Consider the following 25397-nt stretch of genomic DNA (forward strand, 5'->3'; position numbering starts at 1 on the left):
CGTTCGCCCCATTGGTCGGTTTGGGAAGAGGCAGCTGAGAAGCAGCCACGGCAATTCAAGGCCTGTGAGCAGACGCCTGGATTTCATCCTGAATGCGTTGTGGGAACAAAAAGTGTTGGACGACTGGTGATCCCTTCTCCCTGAGGCAGTGACCTGAGCTCCTCTCTCTGAATTGCAGCCTCCCCTGTACCTCACACCTCTAGTTCTGCTTTTGCCTAGCAATCTCATGCTCCTTGTGCAAACACCTTCAGAAACAAACACATTCAGGGTAAAAGACAAGGCACTGACACCAGCACTGAGTGCAATCACCACTTAAAAAATGTTTTTTTCCTCTCACATCCCTCCTAGTCCCGTCCTCGAGCCCTAATAATGCCGTGCACAGTAATGTTAGGTTTATCCAAGAAGCAAATAGCTTTTGTGCTGGGATTTAAACTCTGCAGTGTTAAGCATATCATGAAACCTTTCTGTCATGTTCCAAAGTTAACGATTATTGGTATTTAAAAATAAAAAGCAATGGATAGAAGAAAGAAAAAAGGCTCTCACTATTTTTTAGGGTACTTGCATTAACAGAGTGAAATGCTGGCGCTCTTGTGCATGGCTTTCATGCAGACTGTAACACTGAATCACAGGAACATAGCCCTGTACCGCCTTCCTGTACAACTGGAGGGGTATATTAATGAACAGGAGTTTCTTTCAAAGATAAATATGGAAAAAAGCCATTGGCTATTCAAACTCTTCACAGTAGTTTTATACCTGCTGCATGTAATCACACACCACCATCCAAAAGCGTTAAGGGCCTAAACTACCTGATTCCCTTTAAAACAATGTAGTTGTTTGTAACTACATAATCTAGTCCAGCAAAGTTTGCTTCCTGAGGATCACGAGCAATGTACAATCCTACTGTATTGGCCCACATCAGTAAGCCTGGAGTTGTGATTAATGTCCATGTTTGCCTTGCTGATTAACTTTGTTATAGTCATTTTAGTCAGAAATGTTATTTATAATCTTGATTAGTAATTACTACCAGCTACAATATTTCAATGCAGCTTCATCTGTGGCTTATATCCAAGAAAGATCGCTTACGATTTAGCTACTGAATGATAATTAAAGTCAGGCCCTGAATTGAACTGCAGAAAACAAATTAGAATTAACTTGTATTTCTAGCTGTCTTGTTAGAATTACTACTAAAATTTAAGGGTAGTTGAATTAATCATGGCAGATAATTTAATCTTTTTTTTCTATTTGTGAATGATTTGTCAGCAATGAACAAATTTTTATTATAGTAAGTTATTATTCTGATTTATAATACAGGCTTGATCCTTTTCAGTTTGATAAATAGCTTGCAAGAAGAGATTTGAGATACTGGCTTTTTTACAAGCCCTTCTATTATCATTCACTATCTGCATCACATGAAACGGCTGCTGTTACATTTTCTGTGAGTGTTTCTGGGTACTTTACAATTATGAACTAGGAACTCCTCTAGTTTTTAAATTATATCCATGGAGAGTCCCAATTATTAGCCATATTGATTGCATGAATAATAAAAAAAAATCAATCATCACTGTCACTGCAGCTTGTTCAGTTCTGTTTCTAAATTATCAAGCCAATTGGAGACATGGAAGTAATTTCGAGTTCTTTGAGCATTGTTAAGTATTCTAGGATCAATGAATGTTATACAGATGTAGGCAAACTTTGTTTATGTGGCCTGTTGGAAGAACACTTTCTTACTTTGAGATCTTTTGGAAGTCCCTTTAGCTTTCAATAATATGCCCCCCCCCAAAAAAAAAAAATCTTTGCTTCAACCATGTATGACCCAACGAAAAAACAGTAGGCTTTAATAATGTTTTTATTTCTGACCACTTAATCTCCTGTTTAAACCATCACTTAATTTAAGTGATCCATATCACCACACCAAGACAAATGGACACACTAAAAATTTTTTGACTGTAATCTTAACTTGAAAATGGGAATCAGTAAAGCAGAAACTTTGAGGAGTCAGAGAGAGTCAATGTAAAGAGTCCAACACTGGTGGTGCTGCTAGAGGGTCCTCCTCCTAGCCGCAGCACCATGAGATGTGGCCTTTCTCCACTACAGAGATCAGATGCAACCTATCACATACTGGTGCATCTGTGTTAACTACAGCTTCAGGGTTTGCACCCTAAATATAATGTATCTGCTGAGTCAAAGTGGTACTTAAAACACATTAGCTTAAATGAAAGTCCCCTCATGTTGTAGAAATATGCTGTTAAAAATATACTCGGACTGGCATTAATCTCATGGGACTTTGGAAATTCTAGAATAAGGATTATCTGTAATGGGTTCTTACTCAGTTTATCACTGTAGCAATCCCAGTGACGGTTAAATAATTTTGCTTGTTAGAGACTGTAACTAGCCCAACAGACAGAAAGGCTTGGAGAAGACTAAACATTGCATGTTCTTAACAGGATCCCTCCCACGTCAACCCCAGTGGACGTGGAGTGACTGCCTCCAGGTATATTCCTCCCCTCACCTAACCAAGACTCCTCCACGGACTGCCCAGTCTCCTGTGTTTTATAAGGAAGTGTTATTTATGGGCAGGCAGTACCTGAAGGGCCACGTGTTCTGCATATTTCCTAACTAAAGTGCACATAAATCCAAACAACAGAGAATAACTTTTGTTTTTTCTTTATGAATCATGTCCTTGAAAAGGCATTCTTTTCCATAAATTGCTTTACTCTCTTATAATTTCTCTTGACAATAATTCTTGGTGAGTATGCAGATAACAACAACAAGGCAAGCTTAATATTCACTGAGACTTAATCAAATAGATCATATAGTCTTCATTTTACCCATTAAAATATTTTCATTTATAAAAATTAATCTAAATATAAATATTAACACTAAAGATTGAAATCACTTGATGACAAAATAATTCTTTGTGTGCTATAACATATGCTTTTATGATTTTTTAAAACAGTAAATTATATCTTTGCACATATTTGGCACAATAAACATTTGTAAAAATTCAAATGCCTTATAGCAGGGGGTATTTTTTTTTTTTGCAATGCCTACACAGTACACATTTTTCTGTCAAAGACTGAGTATTTTAACATTGTAACACAATAATAGTTGCTTTTCATGCCTCTTATGGAAAACATCCTATTCCAAACTTTGTTTAAATCACACTAACAGAACAGAAGCCAAAGAGTTATTCTATTAAAATTAGTCATTTCTGTATTGATATTACATACACAATATTAGTTAATATTATTAGACGAATATGTAGACCAACCACCATTAATGACTTTTCATTACACGCATACCTGCATAAACCAAAACCTGGGAATGTATTGTATACATACACAAGAACAGTCAAGGGGGAGGAGACTGAATAGCAAAAAATTACTAGGCATCCTACTCTGTTTAATCTCCTTTGCTGGATTGCATATATAAATAAAATCTATTTTTATATGTATACATATGTTAAACAGAGTGGGATGAATTCTGCCCTCGCATCTGTGCAAACCAATTCAAGAGAACTGATGTTGTATAGGAGCAGGAGAAGGCATAATTCCACCCGGAACAAACATACTGGGTCACATTATCGGCAGATTGAAATTCATAGACGAGATAGAGAAATGCTTTCATATAGTAGCTACGAAGATGGCTGTATTTAGTCTAATGATTCCTTACCTATAATTGGACACCAATGAAGTGACAAACTAAAATTTCAAATGTGGGTGATAAATTTGTAACTGGAACTGTTTTTCCACCTGTCCCATCCAACCAATCCTTACCTGCCCCACCAAATCCCAGTCTAGTCAGGAAATTTGCCAGATCTTACTCATGTCTCTTCTCCACAGCCTCAGACTGCCAGGAGGTCTGCCCAGGTAGAGGCACTATGGCCCCATTTCCAGACTTGCTGAGTGCTGCAGGGCTCAGTGCAGTGGTACCACAAGGTGGTGAGAGAAGGCGAGGGCTGCATCCCTGCTACACGATAAAATGCACAAATTCTATTAAGTGACATTCCAAGGGAGCAGAGGGAAAGGATTGGCTCTCCTCATCCCCTGGTACCCATTACCTTCAGGAGAGCTCATCACCAATTCTGAAAATCAAGGTACTCTTCTCCCAAATGAACTGAAAATTTGGACTAAACTATTTGGAGTCAGTCAGAAATTATTCAGCATTTCATATCTTGAAATTTCTGTATAATTTAGTAATGGTCCTCAAAGACATGAAGCCAAACAGGTGCATCCTTAGGGCTCTCTAGGTACCACTGGCAAAGGACACACATCTCACTTGAGAGGTTCTCCAACCTAGAGCTCCGTAATGCTGAGGGGGGGGGGTGGAATTTGTCAGCTCATATCCTCCTTCAAAGCACATTTCGTATCAGCCCGGTCTGCATTTGGATACCTACTCTGCACTCAGCTTACAGGATACAATATATATTGCCTATCATCTCCTCTACCTTCCTCCTTTGCATTCTCCAGAGCAAAGTACCGCAAATTGGCAAGATCCTCTGCCAAGAGGCCTAAAATTGGCCCTTTCCAAGGGCCTTCCAGAGTTTGGCTCACCTTTTAAAGCACTCAGAAGTGAAAAAAAGGAATTTGGCTATTCACAATCCAGCTCACAGTGGCCCAGTCACAGTGGGTGCATATGACACCAGTGACAAGCCCCAGCTACTCTACGTTGGCTACAGAGGAGCAGAGGGAAAGACATCCAGGCTGTATTTGCCTGAATTTGCCTCCTCCTTGGAAAAGACAAGGAACAGCAGAAGGGAATCTCCTCTAGGTTGCACCTACCCTACAATGATCAGCAAGTCTGCAGAGATCTAATCCACAATCATTTTACTTTTTCCAATCTTAAAGATTTGGTCAGACTTTATTCTGAACTACAGTGTAGTTAGACACCACTAAACAGACAATGCTGCTGACAAGAACAAGACATACATATGTGTCGGTTTTGGAACAGTGTTCAGATGTGCCCAGATGTCAGAATTACAACTCAACAGACCTCTAGTTCCTATGTGCTGCTTACAATCAAGTCACAATGCAACATGACACCCATGCTCCCCCCTGCTGCCAATAGCTAGCCCTGGAGCTAGAATATCATCTCTGCCAAACGTACCCTCAGTGCACAGAGAAGTCTTTGCCTTTGCAAACCTCACCCTGCAAACCACCTCAAAACTTTCACTGACTCCCAGAAGCAGAGCTAGGTACATCGGTCCTCCGCTCCCACCACGCAGCTGAAGAGCAGCACTCACTGCACAGAGTTGTTCTTATTGCTCGACAAGACAGATGCCTATGTGAATAGTAAGAGGCCAGTAAATATGGATCACAGGTCTGCTTTGTTCTGTCTTTTTATATGAAATATTGGCCTATAATTATGACTGACTATGTGTACAAAAACATACTGCAGTTTAAAGATGACATACTTTAGTACAATCGATGGGGAGAAAAAGTGCATCTTAAAATGTGGAGCCTTGCTTTTGAAACTCAGCATCCTTTCTAGAGTCTTGTGAGAACTTTAAGGCAGAGTTTCCATTTGCAGACCACAATGCTGAAGACTTGGACAGCTTTCTCAGTGAGGTATCCAAACGAAGCCCTATAACTGAGGCATTGTGGGTTCTTGAGGGTCCATTTTCAACTGGACATACACAATGGCTGTTAAGTAAAGGCACTCTAGTGTTCAGCCTTAGGCAGTGTGTTATTGGCAGTAGAGACATACAAGTTTAGTACATCACAGCAGATCCTATAGCAGGTTCCTAGAAGAGAGGAGAACAGGAAAAAAAAGTTAGCAAAATACAGCACAAACTTCGTAAAACTTCTAGGGAGCTGGGTCCTCCCTCTCCTCTGCCTGTCCCCCATATACCTAGCAGCAGAATGCTTTGAGAGATTCAGCTTTCTTTTGCTTACAGCTCTACAACTTCTCTAGAAGAAATGATTTGGAGTTGTATGGTGAAACCTGTCTGTTCAAACTCTGCAGAGCCAATGCACGGCCTATCTACTTCTTAAATTCTACCTAGGCTTCCTTTGAACATTTCTCAAAAATTAGTGAGATTCAAGGTAAGTCTCACCTGCTCAGTTTGCACTGTGCAGTTGATACTGCAAGAGTCTTGGCCAGAAGTCTGAATTGCAGGAGACTACTGATTTCTTTTTTTTTATTTTTTACAGAGGGTAGTACATTCCTGGAAACCTAGCCACTGGAATACATTCATACAGGCTGACATGCATAGATTAGGGGTCAGACTGACAGTACATATAAACAACTTTCAGGAGCACAGTGCTGCTATACTACGGTATATAGCCAGACAGCTTCCAGGACACCGGTCATATTTGCTCAGAGCTGGCTCAGGAGTCGCGGTTCTTTTTCCCCAAGTATTAGAAGTTTTGTGAAGGTGTTGAAAGGTACCTGCCTACACAAATACTGCTGTATCTCTACCTAATGCTTTTAATGGCAGCTTTAAAAACATTCGTTATGATTTTACCATTAAGTCCTTGGCAGTACTTTTCCTCTCTTTAGCTCTTTGTGTTAGAGATCCGTGGAGCATGAAATTTCTGTTAAATGTTCTAACAGTGGTAACTGGAGAACCATCTATTTTTTCACCTGGAAAAAATACAGAAACGGAGATTTTTCACATCATAGATTGAAGAAAATGTAATGATACTCCTAAAGAGCCATGGCTTCTAGAGAGATAAAAATTCTTCTAAGGTATGGGGAAAGTTCGATTTAATTTAAATGAAAAGCAGCAGGCTGTGATACTCCCAATTTATTTTAGTTTGAGGCCATGCCAATGAGTGGAGTTAGACAAGAGTAATACTAGAGTTACGCAAGGTGAATCAGGCCCTAGAATTGCCAGAGAGAATGCACTGCTGGGTAAAAACAAGAGTAATCATGAAAGAGAAGAGCACTGTATATTATAAAACCATCTCAGCCATACCTAACATTTCAGGACACTGCTGAGCCAAATAGCATAGCCTGAATTCAGTGGGCATATTCTTTATGAAAATTGCTAGGGGTTGTGGAGAGTGGCAACCGGCTATTGGTAATTAACACAGTACAACTGCTTGGGTCTCACAGTCTAACCCCAGACTCTCCAAAGCACTGGCTTAATGTTTGCAGGACAAATATTCAGCATTTCCTGTTTGCTTTTCCCCCAGCCTTCTGCTTCTGCTCCTAGCAATCTGCCACTGCCACAACTTCCACTGAAAGAGAAAGTGGCAATGCTTTATAATGTGCTAAATGTATATCTTATTTTATACAAGTACAATGGGAAATGAGGAGGGTGGGCATGTTTAGGCTTGCTCTGTTCATTTTATAACTTAATCCTTCCCCTGCTTTGTTGAACTGTACGCTATATTGAAATGTTTAAAGAAAGACTGTGAAAACAATGTACTGAACAACTTTAGTGCACCTTTTATTGGTGGAGCTGGAAGTTTTCTCCTCTGTTGTCTTGATGTATCTATTGTATGCATCTGTAAACAACACACACACATTACTCAACTCCATTACAGAAAAAAGAGGTAGGATTTTCCCAATGTATTTTTGAATACTACATAATGTTCTGGCACCTGGTTTGTTTGCTTTTGATCCCGTTTCCTTGTCAGGCGAACACATGGAGCCACGTTCAAGCCTGCAACAGTGAGAGCTGATATTCTGCTCTCAATATCTGAAATCTTCAAAGAAAATAAAAGAGAGAGACAGACAGATGGGGAGGGGAAAAAAGAAGTTTTAAAATTACTATAGACGCCACTACTAAAATATATCCCTTCCCCACTCCAATCCTCTTTAATAAAAAAATATAAACAGATGGCTGATTTCTTCAGTACTTCTGACACTTTGTTTTCCTGTATTCTTTAGTCCTGATGTCAAAAGGGGTTTTATTTGTTAGTAGAGATGATCGCCAATCAGATGGAATAAAGGAACAAGCAAGCACTTTACTCCTTTTGAAGAAAAGAAAAGAAAAGAAAAGAAGGATGAAAGAAAGCCCCCACATCTGCCATCTCCCAAATACCTTTAGTTATGTAATTCCAAGTTCATTCCAGCAGGGTTTTGCAAAACCTATATTCAAAAATACCACTTGTTGGAACAGATTTGCTAATTCCAAATTATTTCCAAGTTTCCTGCACATACAAAATAGATCCTCTGTCACAAATCCAAAACTTTGATCTTAAATAATTATGCTATAATTTAGGTGTATATGTGTATAAACACAAACATGCACAAAGGCATGCATGCACTATATAAAAACACTCAATGGAAAAAAATTGCTAGGAAAAACAAAAGGCCAAGTAAATAAGCATTTTGGGAGAAAGTAGGCTGATGCTGACACCAGTGGAAACAAATGTTGTCAAAAAGAAAAGAACAGTTAGAAAGCCAGACTTCAGCTGCACATATAACTTGACTCCTGATTTATGATGACACCCAAAGTTAGGCAAAAAACCTTCAACTGGATTAATTGTGTACTACCTTCCCTGCAATCCTCCTCTTGTGCTCAGGCCTGTCTCCTCCCTCACGCCCATTTATATATTTTCCATAAAATACTAACTGAAACCAATATGTCCCTGCCAGTTTGACATGGCATCTAGTTCTGCAATGCACTTTAGTCATCAGGCTGGATTCTGAGATCTTTGCTCAGGCCTAAACTGAGCACGCTCCCACTGAGTAACACAAACAGGTACTTTCCTGTTAAAAAAAGCCTGACACAAGGATGTCAGAGTGTCTTGCTTGGTATAAACTGGTCTGTGAAGTCCTTGGGAGCAAGGCGATAGCAGCGTGTGGAGGTCATTACGAATGCGAGGTCTGACAACGTTGTCTTTTTCAGCTTTGTGCACCACATCATGAAGTTCTCTGTGCGTCAGAACTTTCTGTGTCCCACTAGAGAGATACTGGATTGCAGCCCACACAACCAGTGTCCTTCCAGCCAGTACTCTTCAGCAGCTAGAGCTGCAGGGAGACTGGGAGGTGCTGGTTTTGTGCTTGGCTCAGTGACTCGCTGGCCTTGGCCTTCATCAGTGACACCAACATTGGTTTCTCATAAAGTGCTCTAAAATCTGCAGATCAGAAGAACTACATAAAACTGTATTTGTTGTTGTATTTAACAGCCACACGTATGACAGAGCATACTGTATGATCCTCCTGGGAGCAAAGAGCAAGTATAGCTTTAGGATTCCAGTACTAGAATTGAATAGACTGTTTCATTCTCACGTCTGAAAACAAGCCTGGGGAAGAAACAAACTAGTACAATACATAGGGCTGCGTGGAGTTGCACAGTGCAGTTAAGTTTTGCTCAGTTCCTGTTAGGCAGTCACATATCCTGGGATTATCAGTTCACTGCAGTACGAGAGAACATTGAAAAAACACAAGTGCTGGCAAGACAGTGTGACACCTGCAAGCAGGGAGGCAGCTGTGGTCCTCACCTGAAGCTCTGCGTGATGAACCTGGGCAGCTGCTGTGGCCACCTGATCTTCCAGCTCGGCCAGCTCTGATTCTGCAGTAACACTGTTGATCTTGCGTGCTGCATCCTCCAGGCTGTTCAGCTGCCCCTCCAGCCCATACACAGTGCTGGCTGTCAAGTACACCTGCAGGGCCAAGGCAGGGATAGGAGTCAGTCTTTTCAGCTTTGTACACAGGGAGGTTTGAGCAGACTGCATCTTCCACGAGCAACTTGCACTACAATTCCAAATCAGATTTTTTCCAGGTTCACCACCAACAAAAGAAGAGCTGAAAATTTTGCTTCAGATGTTTTTGATATTTAATTTCATAATAAAAAATGAACATCTGCAAGGAGAGGCTATAGCTCACATTGCATATAAATCTGCATTTATTAAAATATGTTCTTAAGGTCCTCTGACAATCAAAATCTGTGTAGGAATAACTATACAACAGCATATGGATACTAACATTTAATAGAGTAACTGCTTACAAGTGCAGCACAGCGAACTCCCTCCCATCCCTCTCTCACTCAGATCTATAGCAGCCATAACCTTTCCATCTCTGGAAGCTTTGGAGTAAACCAGTGAAGGGTCTATAGACTGGGTCTGATAAGAGACACCTCATAATTCAGAGATCTTCCCTAAAAACTCACAACTCTCTCTCTTTAGGAACATTTTCACCCACCTTCAACACCTCTGATACCTGCAGGTAGAGGGTTTATTTCCCATGTCCCAGAGCAGTAATTCATAATGCATTGTATTCTATGAGTTTATTTTATTTCATGAAGAAATCAAAAATACACAGCTGGATGGAGGTCCACATTTTACAGAAGAGGGTAACTTAAAAAACACTGGCCCTCAAATACTATGCTTAAAGTTGTCCCTGTGAAAATATTGCACCTTCTGCCTGTTTCTTAGATAGCCAAGAGACTGCTTGTATGATAGACATACATACAGGACTGTAGAAAGGCAATATAGATTCTAATTTTCCCCAGCAGCAGCCTCTCCTATGCTGGTATCTTTGAAGACTGTGGTGCTACAAAACTATTAAGCAATTAAATATATTCTGTTGCTCACTTCACGGTTCCGGGGGCAAGCAAACAGGATCTGAAGAACATCCTTGAGCCTTCACTTCATGTACATTTCCCACTCAAGGCATTATATCTGTCCATGACTCTTAGAGGCTACAGTCCTTTTCACGTAATAGTTATTGAGACCATTTCTGGCCATACTGTGACTTTATGGATCAAAAATGACAGAGAACAACTCTAGTAAGATTTAACTCTTTCTTAATTACATTTTATTATTTTTTGGTTTTATTATTGTTTCTTAATTATTTATAAAAGATTTTTTTATCTGTTTCAATTATTTCAATGCATAATCCTTTTTTTCATGCACATGACTTTTCAAAGAAGCTAATGCACTACATCTAATATGAACTACCTCTCAAAAGAGGACAATCTTTAACTGCAAGGATAAAGTCCTTGAAGAATGTACCTGGAATAAATAAGTGATCTGACTTAATGTTTCTGTTGAAGTACTTGAAATACAAGTGGACCATAAAATTAATATTCTGATTTAAATAAAAATTACTTTTTCCACTCATTTCAATGATACTTCTTTGTGGGGACATGGGCAGAGGTCTGAGAGAGAAAATGTCTGTGAGCAGACAAGGCTTGGAGGGGTAGGATGTGGGTTGGAAAGCAACCCAAGCAGGGCTAGGAGATTTCAGTTCAAAAAGTGGGGGTGAGAGAGCCCTGGGAATCTGTGAGGCAGGTGGGAGGGCTCTGAAGTAGGACAGGCCATGGGCCAGGAGGGCTTGCCACTGCCACAAGGTATCTCCCAAAAGGCTCCTAGCCTGGGGCTGTTGTGGGAGGGGATTTCTGTGAAGGAAACTGGTTTTAGCCAGGAAGAAGAGATTCCAGTATTGAAAATTTTCAAGGGGCTAAATGAAAACAGTATCTATTTTCCTGAGTTGATCAGGATGTTATAATGGGACAGCCTGGATTCCTACAAGATCTTTAAAAGCACCTAATGAAGGGGAAATCATCGAAACAAAATCAGCTAAATGTAGCAAGAGGAGAAAACTGGAAGTTACAAGTATACTGACTCCATTAAGTGGAGGCATAAAACTTCCAGGGAACAGTGACTTCTCTCAATGATTCAGCATTAGATCTTCCCTTCAGAGGACAGTTACTCATGTAAACAGATGGAAGATCTGAAGGTGGCCACATGCTTGCATAATTTTGCTTCTTCAGTCTGCTCTTTTTAAGTGGACAGCAGAGTGCTCCGGGTCCTGGGATGCCCAGTACAGTATGTTGGAGAAGTGTGTGTGGAGTTCCACTTCTTGTCTGGGTGACTCGAGACCTGCTTTCTCTGCCTGTCCTTACAATAATACGGCTGTGTTGGGACTTGGAGATGTGTGACTTCAACAAGGCATGGTGTAGCGGCAAAACTATAGAGATTCTAGGGGATTAAGTTACCTTAGGGTAAAATCCTCTAGGGGATTCTAAAATTACCTATAAAACCAAGTACATCCAACACCTCCTTCTCCCAAATGTTTTAAAGTACACATCCAAAGAAGAAGGCTAAGCACCCCTTTAAGATAAGTATTTCTTGCTCTGTTTATGTATTTCTTTCATTCAAATAACAGAGTTAATTCTGAACATCTACGAATACTGCCTAAACACTCTCCCATTTCAGTCATCACAGGCGCGTACACAAACACACACACATTCGACTCACACACTGAGTCACATCCTTACGTTTTCTTCCAGTGTGGTGAGCTGCTCGTCAAGTCTGGCGGGGTCGGTCCCTAAGGGGAATGTCCCCCTCCCTCTGTCATGAAGGTCAGCTGGGAAATCGCAGGGACCTGTGGACTCTGCTATCAGTTCCTCAGTGGCATTGATGACTTTTAGGACCTCTGTAGATATGTTGCAGAGAGAGACAGCAGAGTACTTCTGTTTTGTTACAAGAATAGACAGGGAAAACAACAGCAGTAAGTTAGCACAGAGGCACAATATGTAAAATACCTTGCTTGTAGCTGTAGCTTTTAAATGTGCTAAAAAAGCACATCTAGCTAGTTGCCACTTACAGACAGAAGAACTCTGTAATGAACTGTGTCTCTGTTGGAATTGACTCCTCTTTTCCTTCTCTTTTTCACATATGCACACTGATAAGAGCACCCAAAATAACATACACGCGCAGAACACCCACAGCACAATTTCTAGCAGAGGGCTGAAACGACCAGGTTCAAATCTTATCCCAAAGGGGCACAGATATACCCAGCTTTAAAATGGAAGTCAGCTAGATTTGTGTATTTTTGCAACAGCATTTAAACAGATTTTTAAAACACAATCTTCTTTTTTTTTTTGGCAGAGGCAAACAGATGTGGAATCATCCATCTTCATATCTACAGGAGCTACCAAATGGCAGCCACAGAAGAGGGAAAGCAGTCTTCAGCAGCCCTATGAGACGAGTAGTTTACAAAGATGCTTGCTATGAATTATTTGATAGCCTCAGAAAAGAAAGGGTTATCATTTGTACCCCTTTTTTGAATTTCAATTCAACATTTAAAAAATATTTATTAAATAGATTATTTCAAATAGCAAGGAAAAGCATGCAGTTTTTATCCAGCCCTTCCCTTCCTCCACTTTTTAACTCTAAATCTAGTTTATTAGTGTTCTCGATCTGTAATTTGTTATCAGCGATCCTAATTCTGAGGATTCTTACATAGACTTTAGGCTTCAGGACAACTGCTCTGCTGGCAAAAAATTTCACCTGAGGTACCCTCAGGCCTCACACTCAACATCCAAACCAGGCAGCTTGGAGACTGATCCAAAATAGCTAAGTCAACACATACACTGTCACTGAATTCCTGTGGAATATCTTCAATGCTGCTTTGCCTATAGGGAAGTGATGGAAAGCTCAAATCTAAATTTACTTAATTCTCCAATCTGCAAATACTTAAGCATGTGAATTAGGGGCCTACTTAACTGTAATTTTTTCCCCAAACAAAATACCTGCAGAATCAAAACTGAGGAAACAGTCCCTGGATTTTATACAGTAAATTTTGTAGTATGGAAAAGTGTAACTGATTAAAAGTGTCTTTAACAACAAATGCCTATTATTTTAAAACTACATTAATCAATATGTCAGCTGGTCTACTTAGTGGGATATAGCAGAAACAATGTTCTTTTGTTTCACTCAAACACTGTTTTTCCAGGTTTACCTGGAAAAACTCTTTTATCATATCTTTCCTGTAATTTCAATTTATATGCTAGATAAGACTTTTACTGAAAAGCTGTACTTCTTTGGCAGTGAGCACTCAACAGTTGTAAACCAATACATGAAGGCATCTTAAAACACTGCTATTTCGTTGAACTACAAGAAATAATTAGGCACATGAGATTAAAGAGAATGAGAACAAAGCAAGTACAGTATGCTACAGCACACAGATCTTTAGCTTGTTAGGAAAGCCAAATCAGTCCTGAACAAGTAGGCCTAGGACTTTGTTACTGAGAACAAATACTTGAACCCCATAAACAGCCTACTGTTTTTCCATTTATTTTCACAAGTGCCAATTTGATTAAAAACAGATCAATAATTTTATAGGATGGAGGCAGAAATCAATGTTACTTTGTATTATTTGCTTTTTTACAAGTACTTATTTCTTATTCAGTTCTGTGAGTAGTGACCAAAAAATGACACAGGCCAGACACTACACTTTTTTCATCATCCTTACTGTGTTCGACATTTTAAGGAATTGTAGCCTGAATTTAGTGTTCATTATTTCTTAAAAATTTGTATCTTTTAATGCTAATAACGAATTTCTAAAAAGGATTAAATTAAATTAGAGAAAGGTGCTCTTATTCCAGAATATTAGAAATTAAATTGGCATTTATTACAGAGAAATTATCACAGAACTTTTTTTTTTCTAGTAACGTGTTCTGTGATAGGAAGCTTTATGAAATCAAAATTTTGAGGAAAATTCTGCATCTCCTCAATAGGTACCCTGGGGGAGGGGGGGAATAGAAGTTCAACAGGCAAGAAATATGATTTTTAGGATCTTTTAGAATTCTGAGATAAAACATCTGTGGCAGATGTTTGACTTTTAAAATCATGGATATGCTTCACACTGAATGTGGTACAAGGCAGCTAGATGAACGTTCATAAAGTGCCTGCATCAACGAATGTGTCTTGATCCTGGCCTGTTGGTATCCTCTCTTTGTCTTAGGGTACACCTGAGAAGTAGAACTCCTCAAACTTAACAGCACAAGCAATATTTCAGTGTATTTAAATTTAAACTTTGCGAAAGCTTCTGGCAAAGGATATTCAGAACTCGCCTTTGCCCTGGCCTGTGTTTTACAGAGAAACAAGAAGACATTAATTTCTGCCAAAGCAAGGCACAAAAACAACATGTAGGGAGTTCAGGGGTTCTTAAATCGTGTGGAATCGTCTACTCAAATAATGTTTTTGCATATATTTCTACCTGTCTTTTAACAACTGGTAAAAGCTGTTCATACAGCTCATGTTCTGAAAGGTCCAGTTTGCAAACTGAGTGGGGTAGAAAAATAATACTGGAAAAATAATTATTTAACATGTGTGAGGAAAAAAAGCTCCCCTGAAGTTTTAGTAGGACAAATGCTTGTTCTGTGCTCACCATGGGCCCCTAGGGCTTTTTCCCCCTAGCAGCTGCCAAAACGAGGTGTTATCAGACAGCCCAGCCAAGCTAGGCTTGGAAGGAAAGACCCCGCGTATGATTTCCTATCGGCCATGGGGAGAATGACCCCCCGTTAGCCGTCTGCAGGAGTCCCAGAGCTGCAACCACCAAAGTGCAGAACAATAGCGGTTATGGCAGAGCGACAGACCAGTTTCCTTAAACAATCTAGGAAAGAAAAAAGCAGACTAAAAAGCTTCCCACACCCCTCTCCCCTCCCCAACCACCCATGTCACACTTAGAAGCTATGAGGTTCTATAAAAATCACCTAAAATTCAAACACACGCACACCAAAATCACGCTGGTAGGTGGACATTTCAAATTGCTATAAAGGCCTCTCGGCTGTCTCATTTATCCTGCCCTTGCAGGAAAGGTCACTGTTAACACCTACAAGGGATTCAAAGAGACAGCTCGCGTGCCTTGATGAAGTCTCACCCATCTGTCTTGTCAAGCAGTCAAAGAACTAATAAGGCTGTGATAGACACACAAAGCAATCTCTGTAACAAATATCTAGCACAGAATAACTGAGCTTAACCATTCTTCCGGAAACACAAGGTTGCATCCTTATTTCAGTGATGCTACCGTACATCTGGCTTACCACCACCCGTCTCAACTGAAATCAATGCAGCTGCTCCAAATCTGAATGTTTGCACTGGTTATTAGACTCTATTTCCCTATTGAATTTGAGACTGAGTTTAATGGTATAAGGAAAACATACTTTTAATGATAATTACTGCTCATGCTTACAAAGACATTAGAGACAAACAAAAGAAGTTTAATTTCTTGAGGTCTTTGTGGAAGAGGTTTAAAACTAACCAGTTACTACAAAAGTGTGCGTCTGCAAGCAAAGGTACATATACCGATATGTACGCATGCGTGTGTGTATAGAGAATATGATAAAAACAGCATCTTGTGAGACATCTTTCCTGTCATTTCTATGTGTGTTTGGACAGACAAAGGATTCCTGTTTTGCTGAAGATAACATTTCAGTGGTCTAAGCAAGCTCTTAGCAAACTTCAGCCATTTCCCTTCTCTTCTGCTGCTGCTGGTGGTATTTCTTTTGTCTTTATTAAGAATGCTGCACAGAGATTGCTTTGTAGACCCCTGTTTGCATGCTTGCATAAAAGCTAATGAGTAACAGAAATAAAGCAGGATGAGAAAACTGAAGCCACATAAGTGACTAGACTGCTGAGAGTAGGTGAACAGTAAGTTCTTGTACATATTCCAGCAGCCCACAACATCTCTGCATCAAGTTTCTGCTCATGAACATCATTTACTTTATGATGAATGTTCTTAATGCACTTAAGTGACCCCAAAAATGTTCTCCGTCACTATTTTTTCTCCACATTTTACTCAGCCATTAGTATTTTCTCTTTTGCTACCATAATACTGCACTATCATTAGGCTTTATTAAACTGACACTGGGGGTAGTGACATGCAGTTCAATAGAGAACAGGTCACATCAACACTCAGATCAAGAATTGGAACGAGGGGAAGTTTCCATCACTAGCAGCCCTGACAGTATTGACCGTGTCCTTGATCACTTGTAGTGCAATCATTATTTGCTCCATTCTCAAGTCGCTCTATCATGCTCCCGGTGGCATACAGGTTTCTCAATCAATATCCCTCATCCTCTTTTGTGAAGATTTAAGGGAGGTGTGAGGCAGAAGTTTCTCTTTGCCTCTGGTTGATTCATCTTTTCAGAATAACTGGACTGAATTCAGACTTGACGTATACAACAGAAACCAAAACTGCCCCTCCACTACATGAACTTTTCACTGGACAGCTTTGAGAAGGCCCTGAAAAACCCACCAAAACGCCCTCTCCTGCACAGGTGAGCAAGATCTTGGACACAAGCGTATTCACAGTGTGGGACAAACACAGCCATCAATCCAGAACCACCAATTCCAATCTTTATATGACCTAAAGTGAGCCTAACTGCTCTATACCACAGACACTGGGAAACAAAATTATCATTTGCCTTGGTATTTGATGAAAGACAAGGCTACTACAATAAATCATAGCATTGAGGAAAGAATCTACTATGCAAGTTTGAGACTTGCCTTTAACATCAGTGTCTTCATATATGGGTGCTTGCTTAAAGGAAATAAGCTACTGGCTTACAGAGCGAGCTCTTCTATAGATGTCTGAAGTATGACAGAGAGAAATACAGTCTTTCTTTTTAGTTGTGCTAGGTATTTCTCAACGCTAGATTTTAACTAATGAATGCAATCCACTGTTCTAATGTAATTACAGATATTATCACTAATTATTTGTAACACTTGGTTTCTACAGACAAGTTTCCTACAATTATAACAAAGGAACTTTTTTCTTTCAAGAGGTGAAATAATATGGTCCAAGTTGGAAATGGAAATATTTCTTGAGTCTGAAAATCCACAGAAGATTCTGTAAATACATCTATAATGGACACAGGCTTATGACATTGCACAAATGGAGAAATATTTTTTAAAAGATCATCCTTAAAGAAAACTAAGATCCAACAGGTGACTAAAATACAAAGGATAAAACTTAACTCTGAGAGTAAAGAAAAATAAAGCTGAGAGGGGGATTATTTTATTGAATTGATCACCAACCCTTGATGCAAAAAAGTGGCTCCTATGTTATGACTGAGAGACTCATACAAAATTAATTCGCTTACTCTTATATATGAGATGTTAAAAATAGTATGTATTTTAAAATACAAGATAAGCATCTCTTTGCTCAGTGAATAAAATGAAAATCTGTATTAATATCTGATGCAAATCAGCTGAGACTCAAATAACACAGAACATGAACCTTCTTACCAGCTGGAAGAGTGATATGGAAATAAAAATTAGTAACAAAGTGAGAAAATGCCTATGCACTGTATACAAACTCTGTAATGAATTAAGAGTTTTGCTTATTTTTTGAACTCAGATTTTAGAGAGATTTTTGAAGATCACTGTCAGATATTGTTAAAAAATCATCTTTTACAGAAATCATCTTAGTTTTCTTTCTCCCAAAATTTTTACATATAAGAACAGGAAGATCACACTACTTATCTTTGCTTCTGCTCATCTTTCCAACAAAAAAAAATCTTATCATTAATCCAACTACAAGAGCTAGTCTGCCCTACATGTCTACTCCATGCTCATCACTCCCACCATAACATCTGTTTCTCTGTGATTTCAGGCTCTTCTGCTTGTGTTGATTACTGAAGGTGGCCAAGAGAATATGACATGATATTTCCAAGAAAATACTCTGAGTTTGGGAATTCTGCTTGGGGAATACGGAAACCCTCAACATCACTTCATAGCATCTCTTACTATGTAAGAGATGTAAGAAAACGCAAGACAAAATAAAGTGCTCTCACCTGCTGCAATACAGTAGATAAAAACTGTAGCTTTAAATGAAGATCAAAAGCCTTTTGTTTTTCCTAGATAATGGGAAAGCAGTTAAATAAAAGTTAAATAGAAAGGCAGAAAAGATATGTTAACATCTACACAGGTTAACAATTATATAGGTTCAGATGTAGAACTTGAGGATGAACAGCAAGGATAAAGAAGCTAACAAATATGTCACAAAGTTTTGATATTACACATATTATTAAAATATTAAAACAATGCCTAAGTGATTTTTTTGTGGGATTTAAAATAATAAATCTCATTAAAACAGATACTGCAAAATGACACATTATTTTTATAAAATGAAACAAATGAGAAATACCAGTTTCCATCATCCCAGAACAATGTAGAACTAGCACTAGAAGGAGACTTTTGCAGCAGTGTGAAAAAAAAGAAGAGCCTGCTGCTGCTAGAGTTTCTCCCTCTGCATGATTGCGATTTGGACACTGAGTGTTTCCAGTTTCAAAAAGGTCAGTGCCTCACTTGTGCCACAGCCAGATGCTCACATCAGAAACAGCTGGGATGACTTACCAGGTCTTATGCTAAATTACTTCCTACTATTTGCTGTTGTCTCTCTCCTAGAATTCACTGCCCCAAAAGGAACAAGTGAAACTTTTCATATTACCACTCTCCAGTGCCAAGTCAGCAGGCTTACCTTAATCCCTCTAATTTATTTAAGACTATTTAAATTAAACTGACTGTTTTTGCCTTGAAGTAATGACAGACCACAGTTACCCTGTTGGCTGTGCTGTGACAGAGGTAACATCCAGCTGAGAAATAGCAGTTTCTCGAAGCCCTTCCAGCTAGATCTGAAAGAGCTCATGTGTCACTGCCAAGTCTCTCGGCTGCTCATAAAAAAAGACAAGATAGTAATAACTTTTTGTTATATAACTCTTTTTTTCCACCTTGTTTCAGCAACATGCACTATTATTTTTTGATTTTCTCTAACTGTATCTGCAAAATGGCCTTTACATTTACTTGCTAAGTAAATATATCCTTGGTAATAAGACAACTGAATGAGATTCTCATTTCATGCATGCTAGACAGAGTTGGCTTGGGCATACATAGACTTAAGTATCATATTTCAGATTAGATCTGAATCTTGTTTACAAAGCTATTGTCTGTGTGAAGCCAGCTGAAATCTCACATTTTCCGCACCTCTCCAGGTGGACACAGTGGGAGTTTGATCCAGTTACAGTTTGAAAGAGCTTAAAGTATCTGAGGACTTCCAAACAGAGCTGTCATATATAGCATGGGATCTGGGAGATATATGTTTCCTTTGGACCAGTAGCTTAAGACCATGTGGGATACGCTAGGATATCTCAGACAGACTAAAAAGCCATACTTACAAAACTCTATTGAGCCCCAAAAGTATCAGAATTGGAGGAACACAAACATCATTAAAAAATAACTTTTAAAAAATTTTATGGTCTTAAACCAACTAGATTTCTTTAAACCAAAGATTCATATTTTGGCAAAATAAACTCAGGGCCAACTTAATTCTCCATAGTAAATACTAATTAATAATAGTAAATACTTGAGGGAAATCTCTTGAATGGGATTTGTGTCCAATTACTTAACTCTCAGTTTAAAACTGAACACGTTCTTGAATGCTCGGCTGAATTGACAATATAAACTTTGGATCCATTAACCTCATGCCTCTTTGAGAAAAACAAGCCACTGTTTCACCATCGTTGGCCAAAATCCCTTTTCCCTACTGTCATTCAATATCCCGTGGATAGATTAGCTGCAGTTCTTAAACCGTAAGGATTGTATTTTACAATGCTGCATACGTTCAGATTTCAATCCTAAACTTCAGAAGACTGCTGAGAAAATTAACTTCATAATAATAAATGCCATGACCTTCCAACATGCAAGAATTATTCTGAGCATCTTGCATATAAAAACGTGAAGCAACTTTTATATACACACACATACACAAATATAGCTTCTGAGTTGTCGAGTGGTCAATCCAGGATATAATTTTATTACACAGTTCAATTTTCTTAGGATAATAGTAGCAATGTAACAGGCTACTACACAATATTAAATTTCCTCGTTTGAATGAGCTAATCCATTTTAGGGGCTTCTAGCTCATTTGGGAACTTTTATTCAGTCATTTATGATGCTTGTAAGCCTATGAAGCTGGATAGCAGTTTGCTATAAAACCCTGTCCAGATGAACCAACTAACCAAAATTTGCAGTTCTTCAGCAATGCTTTCAGCTTAGAGATTTGCAAGATAACAATCACCAAAAACTACTACACCTTCTGTGAGGCCAGTGTATGCACTGGTACAGGCTATTAACAGTTCATTAATAAACTATTAACTAAAACCCAGTCAACGGGAGACACAAGCTCTCTCTCCTTGTAATATTGCTGTTAGGACATTGCAGCCATCCATACTGTGATGCTTTAACAGATCTGTGATACACAGGAGGGATCACAGGAGGGATGTCCACTGCCATCAAGCAGCTTCGGACATCTACTTAATGGGCCATCTGCCTAAAAAGTAGAAAAGGAGACTGCAGCTGAGTGAAGCCACTCACATTCACAAGACCAAATGTATCCTGTTGCCACAGCCTCTGAGTCCCTGCAAGAAGGAGCTATTCTTCAGCTACATCAAGGCCATGAGTGTATTTCTCTGCAGCAACCAAGTCCCATGAGCCCTCCCTTACCTAATCATCCCTGATGGGCCCCAGTCACCATCTCTGTGACCAGCTGCCAGTAAGGCCACCAGCAGACATGCCACACCATGGAGTTGGCTAATTCTTTTGCTGAGGAAAAATGCACCCACACTCAGAGATACAGGCTATTCCTCTCACTAAAAAGAGGTTCCAGCTAGATTTTCTAACAGATTTCAATCTCATCATACTGGTAGCTGAAAAGTGTTGCTTTACATGGTAAAAAATGGAGAAGCTTGTAGTGAGTACAGTAAGATGTACTCTCAAAATAAATTTGCACCAGGCCTCTGGTGCAAATCAATATAAATGAAGATGATACTAGTAGTTCACACTTGCCCCAAAACAAAGCTTTGTAAAGCCTAAGATGAGTAAAATGTTTCCAGAAAATGAAGGCATAAATATTTTAGGGAAATAATATTTATGCTGTTATTCGTACTATCAGGGGGCTTGGGTATTTCACATAGGGAACAGGACCTCACTGTGCTACCTAAACTTGCTTATAGCTTGTCATTCTGAAATTCATGTAATAGAAAAGTGCAGGATTTAAACATAATGTTACTAAACCTAGTTTGTAAGATTTTATGAACAAAGGTAAATTCATAAAAGGATTAAAGGAAATTCCTTAAGCAGACAGCAAGTTGAACACTGAGCATCACGACAATGCAAAGAGGAGAAAAAATGAATGTTACTAGTGAAGTTTAACTCATTTGCTCATTTTCTTATCTTAAGCAAAAAGTACAAAAATAGAAACAGGCAAAAAGAGAAATGCAGGTATGGCTTTAACATTTATTTCAGTTTTCATGCTATATGGGTCAAATTAAAAAAAAAAAAGAATGCAAAAACCAATATCTCTATAACATAGTTTATGATGAAGTGTTCACAGTGATAGACTGTATTCAGACTGCCACATTTACTTAGACACCACTGAAATTGCTTTCTAGAAAAAGTAATTCAGGGGTCCACTGTGAAATATAGTCCTAGCCTATTAATCTTCATTTAGGTATTAAAGGAGACAAAGAAAAAAGAGAGCAAGAGCTAAATATATCTCATTTATCATACCTGGCATTCCTAGTATCATTAAGACACTCCCAAAGGGATTTACATTTTTCTTCTTTATTTAAGTATTTGGTTAGAGTTTTAGTCAAAAAAAATGTAAGGCATAAGAACTGTGCAGATCACTGTGCTAAAAGTGAAAACCTACAACATGTTTAACTAACACAGAAGTTGCACAATGTGATCATGGTTTGTTCACACCAGAAACCTTGAAGGTCCAAGGCTAACTCCAGCCTAAATACACAGCTCTCTGTAGCCCTTCATGACACAGCTGAGACAGGTAGGTTTCTCAGAGGCTTGCACACCCCTGAACGACCATGAACTACTTCTTTATCTTAATAACTTCAAAAGTCATATAAAAACAAGCCTACATTCATTTTAGAGAGCTGTGAACCTCCACAAGACCATTTCAGGCGACCACAAACTTAGAAATGTTGAAAATGATTGCACTGAATTCCTCAGGGTATTTAAGTCAAAGACACAAAATTAACCTATGTTAATTAAAACCCTCCTAAATCCTCACTATCCCACATAAACTGAATAATAAATTAAAAGATCAGTATTTTCAAACTTGTATCTTAAAGCTAGGCATAGAACTATAAAGCTCAACTTGAATAGAAAAGAACTGAGAACCCATAAACACCCCACTTGAGCTAATTCTCCACTGAAGACTTGGGGTGTGCCAATTCTTGCAGTGGATACAAGTCTTAAAACAGCTAATGCTTCTTTTCAAGCATCAGCTCAACATAGGATTGTATGAGATTCTAGCTCCTATCAAAAAAAGGCGTCCAGACTTCTAAAGGTGCAGACACGTCAGGTTTTCATAAGCACTAGGTACTTAATTTCCAAAAAGACAAACATTTTTGGAACTCTTACTCTATGGCCAGATGTACTGTAATTAGAAATTCCCAGTGACCTGAAGTTGCTAATATGTTCCAGAATAAAGCTTGAAAATAGGAGCACTAAAAGTTAGGGGGAAAATAAAAGCAGCAAATAAAACCATCAAGTGTACATCACTAAGCATACATATTGACTCTTAAGACAACCACTTGAGGTCCTTTTTGAGGACCTGGTTTTTCCTTTCTGGGAAACTGGGATATTTTTAGCATATGTTCCCTTTCCTGATTTGTCTTTGTGAAATTAAGTTTCTGAAAGAGCCCAATGTTAAAGTACAGATTGCTAAAATACAGTTTTGGATCTACTTTCAGGAGTTCTTCAAAGCACACTGTAGGCACCTGAAGTCTCATTTTAATTGCTGAGAGTTAGTGCTTGTGTATGCTCAATGTGAAACTTGATGCCCAGGTCAGAACTCTGGGTCTCTGGCGGACAATGTTAAGTACTAATATGAAAAATCAGTAATTCTGCAAATATATATTTTTCAAAAAAAAAAAAAAGACATCTTAAAGAGGCATCAAATTGGGATATCTGGCTTTTGAGGTATCTGAAATTATTCATTTCCTGAAAATACTGTCTTCTGTACTTACAACCATTGAAACACTTCATCTACTCATTTTAAAGTTATCACATATGCTTAAAATTATTGCATATGCAAAGTTATGCATATGCATAGCCCTTCATGTTTTAGGTTACCAAAGCCACAACTAGCAACATACACTGCCATCTTCAGTATTTCAATGTAAGATTCTGGTCAGCCACCTTACCAAAGAGAAGACTCACGTCAGAAGATTTTAAATCACCTTTAAGGACAACTGTCCAGAATAAGAATGAAAACAGTCTTCCTGTTTCTCTATAGCTTGAGCAAGTTCCACTATCAATTCCTCTGAAGCATGACCATGAATAGCATTTGGATATTTTGGTTTCTTTACTATAGACAGAAAGAATACAGCTATGAATGACTAAGACTCTTTTTTTTCAACCAAGAACAATAAAGAATTAAGAACTTTGGGCATTCGCTTTTTTTCTGAACAGGATGCGTGTTTTATTTTTTTAAGTAAATAATCAGTATTACTTTGTAGACTCATAAAAATGAATAAACACAACACAAACTACAGATGTGCCCCAATGGGTAGGGAATAATTCTGAATTTCTCATGTCTGACACAATTCTTTTGAGAACATGATTTTGAGTGGACTCTGGTCAATCTATTCCTGACACCTTTCTCAGGCACTTACCAAATGTCTGGAGGCCTGGCTGCAGGACAGGAAAATCTCACCTACCTAATATAACCGCTCAGCTCTAATACTGTCACCAGAAAGTGAGAGGAGTTTTCAAAGATGTGTGGAAGGAGAGCCAGTTTACTTACTTATTTAAGCATTTCTTCTTTTCCACTGATTACACAATTGGAGAACTTCATCAAGTAGTTTTAAGCCAAATATCTATCATATCCATTCAGTGAAAGAAGAACCAGTTGGAAACATAGGAACAGGCAAGGAAGACAAAACAACAGTTACCTGAGTATAACCTTCTAGAAGTAAGAATACATATGAGCAGCAGGAAGGAGGTTTTGAGGATGTCCCTAGGAGTAGATGGTTTGAAACCATGTCCTTAAATTGTCTGAAGTGTGAGCACTCTCCATCCTTTCAATAGAAAATGGGACATTCACCTTGGGCAGCAAAGTCAACTGGGTTTGCATCCTTGCTTCCAGGAGAGTTATTGTTTCTGTCAGTGATGGTCTAATACAAAATGCACATGCAGAAGCCCAGTGCTGCCCCTTGCTAGTCAAGCATCCTTATACTTCAGATCCATTTAGGCTCATTCTTGTCTGTTGTGTTCCTTGATTCATCTCTTAGTGTCTTGACTGCACAACAGCTCTGCTTTAATGGGCAGTGTGGAGAATACATGGGAAATCTATTCTTCATCATTTGAGGAGTGTTTTATTCAAATGAATATAAAGAACTACTACACCAGAAAGTGAAAGCAGGAATAGTTGATCCAGGTCTATAGAGACACTGTCTAAGTGTTCAGGGTCAAGAAAGTCAAAGCCCACCACAAGTGGAATTTGATGAGGGAAGTGAAGGGCAACAAGAAGGGCTTCTACAGATATATCATCAGCAAAAGGAAGATGAGGGAAAATACAGGTCCAGCGCTGAATGCAGCAAGAGTAACATAGGACATTGAAAAGGCCAAGGTTCTCAATGTCTTTTTCACTTCAGTTTAGTGGCAAGATCTCCCCTTGGGAATCCTAGG

At 38.8% G+C, this 25397-nt stretch overlaps 1 protein-coding gene across 1 annotated transcript in view; it reads right to left on the minus strand.

Annotated features, from left to right (window-relative positions):
- Nucleotides 1-2965: 2965 nt before the first annotated feature.
- MYRIP (myosin VIIA and Rab interacting protein) overlaps nucleotides 2966-25397 on the minus strand; it is a 205343-nt gene continuing 182911 nt past the window's right edge. Inside the window, exons 11-16 of the mRNA XM_062567884.1 lie at nucleotides 12179-12373; nucleotides 9399-9560; nucleotides 7551-7655; nucleotides 7394-7454; nucleotides 6467-6585; nucleotides 2966-5743 (exon numbers count right to left, since the gene is read on the minus strand). Coding sequence (XP_062423868.1) covers nucleotides 5711-5743; nucleotides 6467-6585; nucleotides 7394-7454; nucleotides 7551-7655; nucleotides 9399-9560; nucleotides 12179-12373 — 675 coding nt within the window. The 3' untranslated portion in view covers nucleotides 2966-5710. The remainder of the gene's footprint in view (nucleotides 5744-6466; nucleotides 6586-7393; nucleotides 7455-7550; nucleotides 7656-9398; nucleotides 9561-12178; nucleotides 12374-25397) is intronic.

Source organism: Rhea pennata, chromosome 2 (genome assembly GCF_028389875.1).
Source record: "Rhea pennata isolate bPtePen1 chromosome 2, bPtePen1.pri, whole genome shotgun sequence".
Taxonomy (NCBI): Eukaryota; Metazoa; Chordata; class Aves; order Rheiformes; family Rheidae; genus Rhea; species Rhea pennata.